Source organism: Sphaeramia orbicularis, chromosome 14, assembly GCF_902148855.1.
Source record: "Sphaeramia orbicularis chromosome 14, fSphaOr1.1, whole genome shotgun sequence".
Taxonomy (NCBI): Eukaryota; Metazoa; Chordata; class Actinopteri; order Kurtiformes; family Apogonidae; genus Sphaeramia; species Sphaeramia orbicularis.
The window spans coordinates 42,535,342-42,549,925 of NC_043970.1; the positions used below are offsets into that span (position 1 = coordinate 42,535,342).

General features: G+C 36.3%; 1 protein-coding gene across 1 annotated transcript in view; it reads left to right on the plus strand.

Moving 5' to 3' along the window:
• Positions 1-12,288, plus strand: part of alcama (activated leukocyte cell adhesion molecule a) — a 255,318-nt gene extending 243,030 nt beyond the window's left edge. Inside the window, 3 exon segments of the mRNA XM_030154323.1 lie at positions 4,197-4,311; positions 4,780-4,897; positions 10,649-12,288. Coding sequence (XP_030010183.1) covers positions 4,197-4,311; positions 4,780-4,864 — 200 coding nt within the window. The 3' untranslated portion in view covers positions 4,865-4,897; positions 10,649-12,288.
• Positions 12,289-14,584: the final 2,296 nt, after the last annotated feature.

A 14,584-nucleotide genomic window follows, 5' to 3' on the forward strand; every position in this document is an offset into this window, starting at 1 on the left:
TTCATATTTCTTCAGGTTATTCACTTTTTTTTTGTAAAAGGATAGTTTGTTTATGTAAACATTTTCATGTAATTTTGCTTTTTTACACTAAAACAAAGATAAAAATCTGCAGTTGTCATTATTTATAGCTTATTATGACAGGTTTTTTCTGGTCTGACCCAATTGAGATCTAATTAGTTTATATGTGTATGTATAGAACCTGAAATAAAATTATTTTTACACTATGGATTGTTAATATCTTCAGTGTAATTTTTGCATTTCACAAATTCATACTATGGGCCAGATTGGACCCTTTGGCGGGCCAGATTTGGCCCCCAGGCCGCATGTTTGACACCTGTGATGTAGAGGGCTTCAAAACTCATGTATCAAATATACGTTTGGCGTTATAGGGTTGAAGTACATGATCAGTAGAATAAATAAAGGAAAATATGGGATTTTCACTAGAAAAAAAAAGCAAAATATTATGATAAGTGGTGATAAATCACTTAAGAAAGGTTAAATGGAGAGAGAAAATATTTGGGAACTGTCACAAAAGTCACACTGGGTCTTTATGGGTTAAGAAAAACAACCCTGTTTTCCACGCGTTGTAAGTGATTATTTGTGACTGCACACACTCCCTTCACCTGCCATTTTTAATTCCTCTAAGCTGAACAAGTCACTAGTCCTAAATTTATTCTTGAGTTAAAACGTGTCAGCCCCCAGCACATAAATTATGCACGACAGCGATGGGTATCACACAGCCAGCGCTTTTTTCTGAAGTCACAGGTTCTGTCATACAGCGGGTGAAGGCAAGTCAGCTTTAAACCATCCAGCAGACCGTTGTGAATGATTGAAACATGTGTAAATGTGATGGAGCAGAATGTCACAACAGTTAGCAGACAACCTGACATTAACACATTTCCTCATCTCCTTGACAAACTGATACTTTGCCGCACTTGTTCTATTAAAGGAACATACCAGTCACCTTGTACTCCTCCAGAATATCCGTCAGTTCGTAGCGCGCAGGGCTGATGTTATGTTCCTGCTATGTAAACACAAAGATCAGTGTGGTTCTAGTCGCTACAGTAACAAAAAGCACAAGTGGCAGGAATATAAACACACGTCCGAGTAATAAAGTGTTATGTGATTAAGTGTCAGCTGACGGTGAAAGTTTGAAGAAGGCGTAACTGGTGCTATAACTTACCCCGGACACATTTTATGACTCTGCTGCCTGCGTTGGCGTCACTGAACTCAGACCTGTGGTGATAATCTTGCATCTGATCTTTTTGTCATGAAAATAGTAATGAAGTTTATGTCAGAACTGCAGCAGACTGTAGTCGAGGTAAAAACATAGACCGTCTGAAGACTTTAAAAAGAAGGAAAATCTAAAATTATATTTGGTTTATCTTCTACTGAAAGAGTTAATCCTCTACTTCATCACTTAATGTGAAATAATGACATTTTAGATCAAATGGATTGAAAACAGAACCAATTTGCTGAACTTTAATCCTCGATACATAGCATTTTTACTTTAACCCTTAGGGGTCTGAGCCTATTTTGGCCGTTTTTCAGTACTTTTAATTTTGCCTTTATATACTATGTAAAGAAATGTTTATTATACCCATGTTTGTTATGGGGTTTTTTCAGCACAACTCTATCTGTATCAACTGCCTATTATTTTTTCACTTTAACTTACTATATCAACACAAAAAGCCAAAAAACACACAAAAATATAAAATCAGATTTGAAAAATGTGTATAACACTGGTAAACAACAAATGTATTGTTTAAGTTTTTTGAGCTGATTTAGGATAATTTTGGTGTGCTGAATCCAAAAATCACATTAATTTTGCTCAATCAGGTCAACTTTCAGAACTATGCTACATATTGGCTTTTTAACATTTTTGCTTACATTTATAGGCATTTTCACATCGTATGATACAAAATTCTTTCATATTTCTTGCAATAAACGAGTTCTAAAGATTTTAATTTTGCCAATTTATGATTAATGTTTTTTTTAATATTACAGGTGAATGAAATGGCTTCGACTAGAAGATCTTGCAAAAATAAGCCTGACGTATTCTGCTACATCTGCAGTGAATACACCATTGTACCTAACAGGAATCAAGTGATCAAATGATTTTTTTTTCTCTTAAAACCTATTTTGGGTGAGAACTATATAACAAATCAACTGATAAAGTCACAAAAATGTAATCAATTTTGTGTGAAGATCAAATTTTTCAAAATCAAATTAGCAAAAAAACCCTGACCTGATTGGGAAAAACAGATGTCATTTTTGAATTTAGCGGTGCAAAATGGTCCTAATTCAGTTGAAAAAACCTAGACAACTTGCAAAAAACATTTTTTTGTAACCCAGTGTAATTTATTGCATAAATAACGCAAAAATGCCTAACAAACCTTTTCAAAGGCTTTAAGTGAATATTGGTTCCAAATATTAGGTACCGTATTTTCCAGACTATAGAGCGCACCTGAATATAAGCTGCACCTACCAAATTTTAAAAGAAAAAAATATTTGTACATATATAGGCCGCACCTGACTATAAGCCGCAGGTGTCCACGTTGTAACATGAGATATTTAAGATGGTAAACAGAAAGATTATTTAAATATTTATTTCCATACCTTAACTGCTTTTTTCCAAACAGTGCCTGTAACACGGCAGGAACACGGCTGGTTAAAAAACCCAGAAAAGTCATTGATCGCTATCTTCATCTTCCTTCTGCGCATTGAAACCACTGCAGTCGTCTTCTTCAGTGTCGGAGTTGAACGTCCTCAGAAAGGCTCCGTCACACACCTTCTACGTCTGTCTTCCGTTGTCGCTCTCAGTGGCACTTCCGTACTGCAGCTCTATTTCCTTCTTGGACAGACGCATCCATTGGTTTTAACTTAAAAGCTTCATCATACGCATTTCCTCGTGTGTTTTCCATGATGAGGGTTTGTGCATGACACGCAAAATGATTGTTAGAAGTTAAGCTTAAAACTTCTCCTCTTCATCATCCCTTCCACCTGTCTGTCTCGCTTTTGCACTTCCTGCGAGAGCGCCCCTTGGAGGCCGTTAGCCCGTAAAAATCTGTACTCGAGCCGCATCGTTGTATAAGCCGCAGGGTTCAAAGCGTGAGAAAAAAGTAGCGGCTTATAGTCCAGAAAATACGGATAGTATATAAAATTAGTATATAATATAGTAAAATTATTGTAAATTATAAAATTAGGATATATTTAGTATATAAATTACGGAAGTATATAAAATTAAAATTGTAATAAATTAAAACTATACTCAGATATTTCACATAAAAGCATATCTTTACATAGGCGTTTTCTCCAGTTTTCTCAACCCCCGGTCCTCCCAGTTTCTTGTTCAGGTGGGGGTCATTGTCATTTTCATACGTAAATTCACGTTTGTTTGCTCCGCATTCAAATCACTTCCGAATGCAATTATACCCAGTGGTCTACATGACCGACTTCCAACGCTACGACACTGACTGCGCTGCTTTACTCCTGCTATTGAGTGTTTTTGTTTACTGGTAGTTGGAAAACCAGCTTCGAGGTGCATTCCTGGTGTAGATACACTCTCAGTCATGGGCTTTGGTAGTCTCATTTCTTCTCTTTAGTGATTTTGAGCGGTACAGTCCAGTTCTGTTTAGTTTTTAATGTTTCCCATCCCTAATGTGAAATCCAAGTTATAGTAATTAATACCCTAAACTGATTAAAAGCCTAATAATGAGTTAAATGTTGATCGAGCATCAACCTCAGATGTATTAATCTGGAACTCAAGTGTTAAAACTAACCATAAACTCTGGGAATTCAGGTGCATTTTTTAATTTTAGAAGCCATTATTTTCCTCCACAGTAAATCCACTGGAGAATCCTTGAGAATAACAGTCTCCTCTACCTGAGCCAAGTTCTGCCGATACTGTAAAAAATAAAAAATAAAAAAAGAGTTATACTTCAATCTGTCAGCCCACTCGTAAAAGCCATACATGTATCCTTTGTATCTATTCCTGTTCGTTAAACAAGCACACGACAATTAAACTGTATCAATATTGTGAAAAGAAAGAGCTTGAAAATTCTTTTCTGTTCCATTTTTTTGTGAAAATAACAGCAACAGACACAGTAGGTGTTGTACAGTGGCCCGCTGTGGGCTATGTTGGTAAGTATATGTGTGTGTAGCTGGAGTACTGAGTGCCGCTGTCTGTTTTCCAGACCCCCTTGAGGATTCAGACGACCAGGCGAAGCTCATAGTGGGCGTTGTGGCAGGGCTCCTTATAGCTGCTGCCGTTGTGGGACTCATCTACTGGCTCTACATGAAGAATTCGAGGTAGAGGAGCTCACACATGCAGACGCGCACATTTGCATTTTGCATTTAAATTTCAAGTCCCTGCTGGAGCGCTTGTGCCACTGCTCCTAGTTAGCCCATCCTGCATTCAAAACAGCAGCAGAGCGGAGGCAGAATAATAATGGGGCTGGAAGCTAGTGAAAGGTTACAGCCACAGCTCTGACAATAGATGGAACAAATACTGCCGTCTGCCCTCAGATGATCACACATGTCAAAAAGTGATAAGGAGCTGTGGCTATACTATCAGGTGAGAAGATTTCAGAGCAGAGAGGGATGATGGAGCAGGAGTGTGAGGGAGGAGGAGCGTGACGCATGAATGCTGAACAGATAAGTTTTCCGATTGCTGAGGAGTGACTGACTGCTCCATCTGGAGGAGGGTTGACGAGGTCACGCCGTAGTAGAGGTATATCACTTTTTTTTTTTTTTTTTGCACTTCTGTATTCACTGCAGACAAGGAAGCTGGAAGACAAATGAGAAGGAGGTGGGAACATCTGAGGAGAGCAAGAAGCTAGAGGAAAACAATCACACTGTTTAAGCCTGGGCGACTGGACGAACTGGAATAAAAGAGGTGCGGACCGTCACATTCACACGTACACATGTAGAAGCAGGGGGTGATTTGTTGAGGGGGCGATGAGGAGGGATCAACCCCCCCCGGTTTTTACATCCCTATTTCTGCTCAAAGAATTTCATCCCTGAGGGGTGGGGTGGGGGGAAACAACAAATGTAAATACCAGGCAGGTTGTGACCGTTTTCTTCCACCGGTATCCAAGGGCACCACTACCGAAAGCATAATCTTTTGCTGCGTTTCCACTACATGATACCGGCTCAGCTCAACTCAACTCCGCCTTTTTGTGTTTCCATTATGAAAAAGGACCTGTAATCTGGTACCCGGTACTAGTTTTTTGGTGTCACCTCCGCCAAGGTTCCAAGACTGGGGACCAGATACTAAAATGTGACGTGTAAACACTTCAGAGTACTGATTGGTCAGAGAGTTGTCTTTGTGATCCGCCGTTTTACAAAAAACATATGTGGAAGTTGACAGTAAATATAGCGGTAGGTTAATCTGCATGATGACAGCCCGCAAAACTACACCATTCAGTCAGGAGATTCAGTCTTTGGTGGCCGACGTAAAAATTCCGCATGAGTATGACGAGACAACAAATAACGAGCGAGTTTATCGGCGACTCTGTGAGCAGACGACACGGAAGTAACACACCACATCGCTCTGACGTCCAGGTACTGTAAAGTCTGTAGTATCCTATAATGGAAACGGTCTCCAGGAATAGTATCTGGTATCCACACCAAGCCGAGTCGAGTTGAGTCGGCTCCATGTAGTGGAAACGCGGCATTAGTGGACCCTACATTAATTAACATTTCCCATCTTCTCCATCTGTCGGGGGTGGGGGTGGGGGGGTACATAGGGATGCGGTCTATGAATAAAGTCAGTTATGCTAGCGTGAAAACGAAACTTAAAATCCTTTCACCGTTCGACTCCCGACTTCTACACCTCTCTTCTACAGCGGATCTTCCACAAAATTTTACCAACTTCTATATCCACTGGGCCCCCTGCACTACTCTATGGGCCCCCCCCACAAGCACTGGGCCCCATGAATTTGTCATGTTTACCCCCCCTTATCGGCACCCCAGCCTTTGTCCTACATTACTGACACTAACGTTCACCTGAATTGAACTGTCTGCAGTCTCGGAATTTGGGAACATCTCCATGTACTGGGGTGTTGTAAAGGGGGGGTAAATGTGACAAATTCATGGGGCCCAGCATTTGTGTGTGTTTTGGGGTGGGGGGGGTGGGGTCCAGTGGATACAGGTTATAAGTAGTTAAAATGTCGTGTAAGATCCACTGTAAAATGGAGGAATAGAACCCAAGAGTTGGACGTTGAATTTATGTAAAGATTCACGGCAGCGTTAGTTATGTTAGTTATGGACCACACCCCCACGTATATAACTGCTGTTCCCCCACCTTGGATACACCCTCAGTCATGGGCTTTGGTAGTCTCATTTCTTCTCTTTAGCAGAGCGGTAGAATTTCCGTTTCAGTTTAGTGTTTAGTGTTTACCATCCCTAATGTGAAATCCAAGTTATAGTAATTAACACCCTAAACTGATTAATGACCTAATAATGAGTTCAATGTGGACCGAACATCAACCTCAGATCTAAAGTTTCAATTTCGTTTCACGCCAGCGTTAGTTACGCTAGTTATGGACCACACCCCCACGTGTATAACTGCAGCCCCCCACCTCCCGTTTTGACCGAAACAAAAAAAAAACCCTGTTTTTCTGACAAATCACACCCTGTGTATAAGTACACATCAGAAAGGACCATTCATGTTTATTACAACTAAGTATCATTAATAATTGTAATAACAACCCAAAAATCTAAGAACGTACCCTCACAAAACAGATGCCAAACATGTTAACCCTTTATAGTCCACTCACAGAAACACCCACCCACACCCACTCACAGCAAGGTTAATCAGTTTCTCACTGGCATTCATTTATTAAAACAAGTTTGGGGTTTTTTTGTTGTTTTTTGTTTGTTTTTTTTCCGAATGAGTTCCTTAGAAATTACGAATTTTTTACGGATGCTTTTTTTTTTTTTTTTTTTTTTTTTTTTTACTAATTTCTCTCTCCTTTATAATGGTGGGGTACCACAATGTTAGGTGAATAATGGAGAGAAAAAATTACCCAAAGTGTGAAAAAAATACATGTGCCTCCGCTTTATGTGCCAAGTTTGAAGTAAATAAAAGAAAAATTTATGTTTTCATTGACATTTGAAATTTTCGCCTGTTCTAAGTAAATGGGAAAAAGAAGGATTTTAAAAATTTATAGAAAATTTTAACTTTGACCTACTTTTCCCAAAATGTAATCACATCTATTCTTGGTCACTGGCAATCTATTCACCCAATTTGGTATGAATTCAACCAGTAGTTCACTTATAGAGGTACTCTGAAATTCAACATTTCAACCTTAGTGTGTTATTGGACATAACAAGACTTTATTACTTTTGGGACATTTTTCTCATTTTTTTATTGTTATGTAGAAAATCAAGGTTAATGAATATTTGGTTCCTTACCCATAAGTGGCAAAAAAAAAAAAATTAAGAAGTAAATATAAAAAAATAGAAGAAAAACACATGTAAGGTGCTAAGAACATGTATTTTTGAACATTTATCTTAGATCCTATAGTTACTTCAGCATATTGTAATATCAGTGGTCTGAGAGGTCATAAGACCCCTGCATCTGCTCCGAACATGTGTTTTTAGTCTGTAGAAAATACATGTAGGACTGACTTTGTCCAATCAGGGGGTGAAAATGTGTGAGCTGTAAGAAGTAATTACCACCTGCTGATCAGATGTAATTCTGCCGCTCTACTCAGCTTTGAAATGGGTATTAACTCCAACCACATTTATGCAGAGGGTGCTAACTATAAGTTCACGATTTTTTAAAGTAAAGCCATGTTCAGACTGAGGATTGGCAGCAGTACCACACTGTTTTAGCATGTTCCTGAGTGATGTAGCAGTGGTGAGAAGAGGCCGTTGAAGTGTTATATGTTTTCTCTGTATTTATGGGCTGAAATGAAGCCAACGTGAAAGTATCTTTAAGACATATTTCCACTGACAGTCGCTGGCATTGGCTCCTAAAATCTGTTTTATTAAGACCCTCCAATTCAAGGACTCAAGGAACTTTATCGTCATACTAGCACACATTTAGGCACGAAATGTGGTGCCAGAGGTCCCAGATTTAGCCCAGTTAAATCAGTATATGATTGATTGATTGATTGATTGATTGATTGAAGTCTTTATTTCGAACATATAGACAATGAAATCAAAACAGAAATCAACCAACAAAATGTAAGTACTGGTAAGTAAAAGGTTGATAAGCAAACAAAAGAAAAAAAAAAAAAAAAAATATATATATATATATATATATATATATATATATATATATATATATATATATATATATATATATATATATATATATATGTATGTATGTATATATATATATAATTAAAGTAAATGAAATGAAATTATACATGCTTGAAAAGGAGTAGGAAGAAGTAAAAACTTATATACTCCTACCCCCAATCTCTATTTCTTATGATCACTATATAGCGATTATTACTTTATATGAATATCAATATAATAATAACAACAACAATAGTATAACGATATCACACATCCTTTTTCCTATATACACTAATATAATACCCATTTACAAATTATCCTACCAGATATTAATAAAAATTTAAAACAACAAACAAAAACACATATACATATATAATATAAATACATATAATATTCTTTATTGTCCTGTATAGTAGTATAGTAATAATATATTCATATATCCATATTTAAACTAGATATTATCAACACAATTGTAGCAAAGCCCCGCTATGAAAAACAACCGGATTCCCCCCTTCAAGTCTTTTCCTCTCTGTATTTTGTAAAAATCATTTGTTTGTATTTGTTTTTAAACTGTTTGATGTTTGGACATTGTTTCAGCTCCACACTCAGTCTGTTCCATACTTTTACACCATTATTTGATAAACAGAACAATAAACAATATATACATAAAAAAGATAATAAAAAAAGGCCTATGTATAAAAACATTTGTGTGTGGAAAAGTATAGTGCGAGTAATAAGTAATTTGGTCAAATAGAAGAGGTTCTTTTCTGCTGTCAGGCTTTGATTGACAGGTCGGTATGACAGCTCGTTTGTCTGCCAAGTCAGACTTTCACAGTTCTGTTTATTTAATAAAATACTTTTTTTTTTCCTGACAGACAGCTTCACTGTAGTTCTGGTGAATTCTTTACTTTAACAAGACTTTAAATGAGTTTGTTTAAACAATGCCTGATGATTTTTGATGGTTTTCCAGAGTCAGTAAGTTCGCATTTGGCCTTAGCGTCCTGCAGACTCCACCCCTTTTGTCCAAATATGGTCACTTTGGTTCCAAAACGCCAACATAGTGATGGCCAAATTTCAAACTACTGCCAACGTCAAAGTTTAAAAAAAAAAAGTATGTCTATGTAAAATGTATGGGGGACGTCTATTTTTTTTACCGTAATAATAATAATAAGAAGAAGAACTACAGTTTTTTTCTTGTTTTTTTTCCACAAATTTTTTTCCTGTTTTGGTTCCTCACTAATTGTTTTTCGTCACTGAATTTTTTTCCTGTTCTTTCCCCACAAAATTTTTTTCCTGTTTTTTTTTTTCCACTAATTTTTTTTCCCCCCACTCAATTTTTCCCAGGTTTCTTTTTTTCCCACTGAATATTTTTCCTTCTTTTTCCCACTAAATTTTTTCCTGTTTTTTAATTTTTCCCCAATTTTTTTTTCAATTTTTTTTTCAATTTTTTTACCACAAAATTTTTTGTTACCTGTTTTTTTATTTTTCCCATTGATTTTTTTTCCCAACTAAATTCCTTTCCTGTTTTTTTTTTTTCCTCCACTAAATTTTACTTATGGAACACACCCCCACATACATAAAATTCCCTTCACTTTTGTTTTTGTCAGCATCAGATTGATATGAAATTGATTTATTTCACTCCATCCATTTTAGCTGGTGTCACCATGTGGTATTTTACGGTTCGTCACATGGTTTAGAGTCGGAAACATGGAAACGAAAGCAGTAGAGTCCTGTCTGGGATTTATGTGAGTACGACGGTGAAGAACAGAAAAGATATGAAAGAACTAATACTAAAACTAAACTAAAACTAAGCATTTAGAAAAAAACAAATTAAAACTAACTGAATTAGAGAAAAAAAAGTCAAAACTAAATAAAACGAAACTATAATGAAAAATCCAAAACTATTATAACCTTGGTCTACACATACCACACCACGTTTCTTTTTAAACTCTTCTTCTTCGCTTGTTATAACGTCCGCCAACATCCAGTTTTTTATTCACCTGACTCTAGTTCCAAAAAAAGGTCTTTCCGTTGCATTTTTGCATGATATACCATTTGCGCTACACCCGAAAAGCCACCTCTTGCTAGCGCAAAATCTTTTAATCAAAAAATGAGACTTTTGGCGAAATTTTTCCATTAGGTAAATTTTTATGCGTATGTTATATTTGCACAATTTGAGCCTCAATGGAAAAGCGACTAGTGTCTCACAAGCCAAATGGAAAGAAATAAAAATTGCAATAAGCCGGAATGATCCTTTGCTCTGTGTGTAAATTCCTCCGTATTGATGATCACCAAACAGTGGAAATGATTGAAATGCTTGTTAACGGCTCTATTCTCTCTCTCTCTCTCTCTCTCTCTCTCTCTCTCTCTCTCTCTCTCTCTCTCTGTGGGGTAGAAGCAGTTGAAAGCGGCCTTGCATCATCTAAACTCCAGACTCCCAGTTGGCTGCTGACGCGCTCCATCAGGCTCCACATAAGCAGCAACAATCAGAGTAATTTTCCACCAAGTCCTGCCCACAGCCTGCTGTCCCTCCTCACCGTTTGAAGTCTGCACTGAGGCCGCCTCGTGTTACTGTGTGTCATTTTGTTTTCGTGTTCCTGGTGAATGCTCCCTGTTATGTTTTATTCGAGCGATTCCATGAGGCTGTGTGGTGAGGTTTCTTCTTTTGCCGCTCCGGTTTTTATCCTCGAGGTCTTTCTTTCCTCTTTTTTTTTTTTTTTTTTTTTTGTTTGTTAATTTGTTCTCCAATTTCTTCAAAGAATGTAAATTCCTTGTACACTTTCTAAAGGCCTGTATAGCAAATCATAATTATGCGTGTGCCCTGGCTGAGCATGCCGATTTTTATTTTTATTTTTACTTTTCTGTGCGCTGTGTGTGGAAAAGGCCTTTGACTGTGCTCAGAGAAAAAAAAAAAAGACACTTCACTGCTGTATAACCATACTGAAAATGCCCTCAGAAGTAACATCTCCAAGCTTTCGTGACAGTTATTGACATTTTTGACCTCTTCAGAAGATAACCTCAGCATCTCTTAACTCTGTTTTCTGTTTTTAACACTGGTAAATGATTCATCTGAATAGCTACTAAGTGGAATCCCAGAGTGCTTTATTTATGCTCATAATAATTATATAGAGAGCTGGGTGTACTGTGAATGATTTTTTAACATGCAGTTTATTTTAACTGTTGCCCGAAAATGAAAACTTGCCGTGTTTGTGTCGATGTAAAGCGAACTGAGCATTAAGAAAAACCAACCACTAATAATGACTGCTTTCTTTCATATCCATCACAGTCATTTTCCCACTTCAGTACAAATTGATTTTTCTGATTCATGAGGGATTTTCATTCCTTTATGTTCATCTTTTACAGGCAAAAGAAGTGTAACACTTAATTCACTGGCAAAAAGTTTGTTCTGCGATTGTTTTTTTGTTTTTTTTTTTGGGGGGGGGGGGGTGTTCATGCTAAAATGATTGATTTGTTCACCTGTGGTTTTCGTTACATACACTACGATGTTGTCTTCATGCCTTCACGCGTACCATCCTTTAAGACCATGGTTTTTAGGCTAGATTTCATGTTTTCTTGATTCATTTTGGAAGAGCTTTACTGATGCCAGGTCTGAATGTTCTGTCTTTTTGAGTTTTTGATGTATTTATATTCTGCGTGCAACCTCCCTGGATGGCTGTGCTGCAGCAAGCTAGATAATTCTCTTTTTTTTTTTTTTGCCTTTTTGGAAGGCTTCATCAAGTGTTGCAACGGTACTGTACGCTCCGAGAGTTACATGTGCGAGCGGCTGCAGTATCTGCGCTCATTCTCTGCTGTATTAATATTATTATTGTTATTTGTGTTTTTTTTTATTTTAAGCTCACTGATCTGACGAATAACCTGTGTGGAGGAGAGTTGTTGAGATTGGCAGATTAGATGAGACTTGTACATCAGTCTATTCTGGCTCATCCCACAATGCAACACTACAGTGACCCAAAAAAAAAAAAAAAAAAAAAACAGAAAGCATTGGCAGTTGAGGGACAGTTGGACATTTTCAGGTTCAGTTAATTTACGATAGATCATAGCTGACGACATGGAAAATAATAAATCCATCTGAATATTTAGGACTGTTGTGTGTTGCTCTTATCTGTTACACAACAGAAAAAACATTTCACTTCAGTTTTTGCAGTTATATTTTTTAGAATACAAGTAATAGTAGGTTTGATGCAAAATTTATGTAGATATCTGGATTCCAACCTTTGGCCTAAAGTGTAGGATGTGGAAGTACACTGCAAAAAATCTAAATCTTCTCATTTCTAGTCCAGATATCTCATCACACTTAAAATAAGACAGAATCACCTAAAGAGGAACTTTTCAGTGAGATATAAGAACTGATTTTTAGACAACAGATCTGGAAAATCTTATTTCAAAAAATCTTACCAAGATCATTTTCACTTGTTCCATTGGCAGATTTTTTTTTTTTTCTGCTTGAATTAAGCAAAAAAAAAAAAAAAAAGTTTTGAAGAAAAAGAAAATCTTTAAGTTTTTTTTTTTTTTTTAACTTGAATCAAGTAAAACAAATCTTAAATTAACAAAAAAAAAAAAAATCTTGAATTCTGCAAAAAGTCTTGAATTCAGCAAAAAAAAAAGTTTTGAATTAAGAAAAAGAAAATCTTTAAGTTTTTTTTAAACTTGAATTAAGTAAAAAAAAAAAAATCTTCCATTAAGCAAAAAAAATCTTGAATTCTGCAGAAAGTCTTGAATTCAGCAAAAAAACTGAATTAAGCAGAAAATCTTGAATTAAGAAAAAAATTCAAATTATGCAAAAAAAAAAAAAAGATCTTGAATTAAGAAAAAAATTGAATTAAGCAAAAAAAATCTTGAATTTTGATTTAGCAAAAAAAATCTTGAATTAGGGGAAAAAATCTTGAATTAAGCAAAAAAATATGTATTAAGCAAAAAAAAAATCTTGAATCAAGAAAAAAATCTTGAATTGAGCAAAAAAAATATTGAATTAAGCAAAAAAAAATCTTCAGTTACCTTGAATTTAGCAAAAAAAATTAAATCTTGAATTTAGTAAAACAAAATCTTGAAGTAAGCAAAAAATTGTGAATTAAGCAAAAAAATAAATAGATATTGAATTAAGAAAAAAAGTCTGCCAATAGAACATCTTGGTAAGATTTCTTGAAATCAGGTTTTCCAGATCTATCGTCTATAAATCTGTTCTTATATCTCACTGAAAAGTTCCTCTTGAGGTGATTGTGTCTTATTTTAAAAGTGATGAGATATTTGGACTAGAAATGAGAAAAATACACTTGGTCAGGTTTAGATTTTTACAGTGTAATAGGAGGGTTAATGTAAAATGTTCGTATCTATCTGGATTCCAACCTTTGGTTTGAGGTGTGGAAGTGTTTTTCATCACCTCTGGTGAATTATTGAAGTGTGTCAACAGAGGCGTCACTATATTTAGCTTCTGTTTGTAGAGCTGACATCATATGAACAGGAAGACACAGGAGCCATGCAGACCACTCCTGATGTTCAGTTTATAAAGACGCTCATTTGGTTTTTTTGTTTTCATTTTCACAATGTCTCGTTACCTGTGTAGCACACTCCCACCTGATGCATGTTCCAAATAAAAGCGTGTAATTATACAGCAGGTTTGTTGCGCAACTGCACGAAATGAAAGCAGTCAGTCAACATATTTTCAACACCGGGTCCATTGTTTTCTCATGCCTTTTGTTCCTTTCTGAATAATCAGGTCAGCAGTGAAACCAAAGAGGGTAAGATGAGAAGGCCATAGTAGTGTTGTAAATACAGACTTTTGTTTTTGTACTGTTGTTGACAATAAAGTGTACATTTTGAAAAAAAAAAAAAAAAAAGTGAGGTGTATTGTGTGTTTATTCAGAAGGGGTTCCTTTTTCTTCTATTCACTGGTTATTGTTGCAGTAGAAAACAATCCAATAAGCCTGAGGTGTAAAATCCCAGCACTGACACAGATTTCTATTTATTCTTTGAGTTACTTGCAGAACCTGTTTTGCCTGCAATAGCCCAACAATGACATGCCTTCTCCAACATTGTGAAACAGGTGTGATCCTATTGTTCATCATGTCTTGGTCACTTCCTGCTTCATTACTCATGCTGAAAAAATGCTCTTTTCAACAGATATGACAGCTGCACCCCCCTTTTGCCCTCCTCAGAGTGGGTGTGGATGACTCCTCCACTGCTTTTTTGCAGATATTCCGGTCGTGATTACTCATAGAATGTTTGCCGGGAGCTTTTCACAGGTACCTAGAGTTTTTTTTTTTTTTTTTGTCAGACATGCGATAATAGTTGTTGCCTCTCTGATAATTTCAGG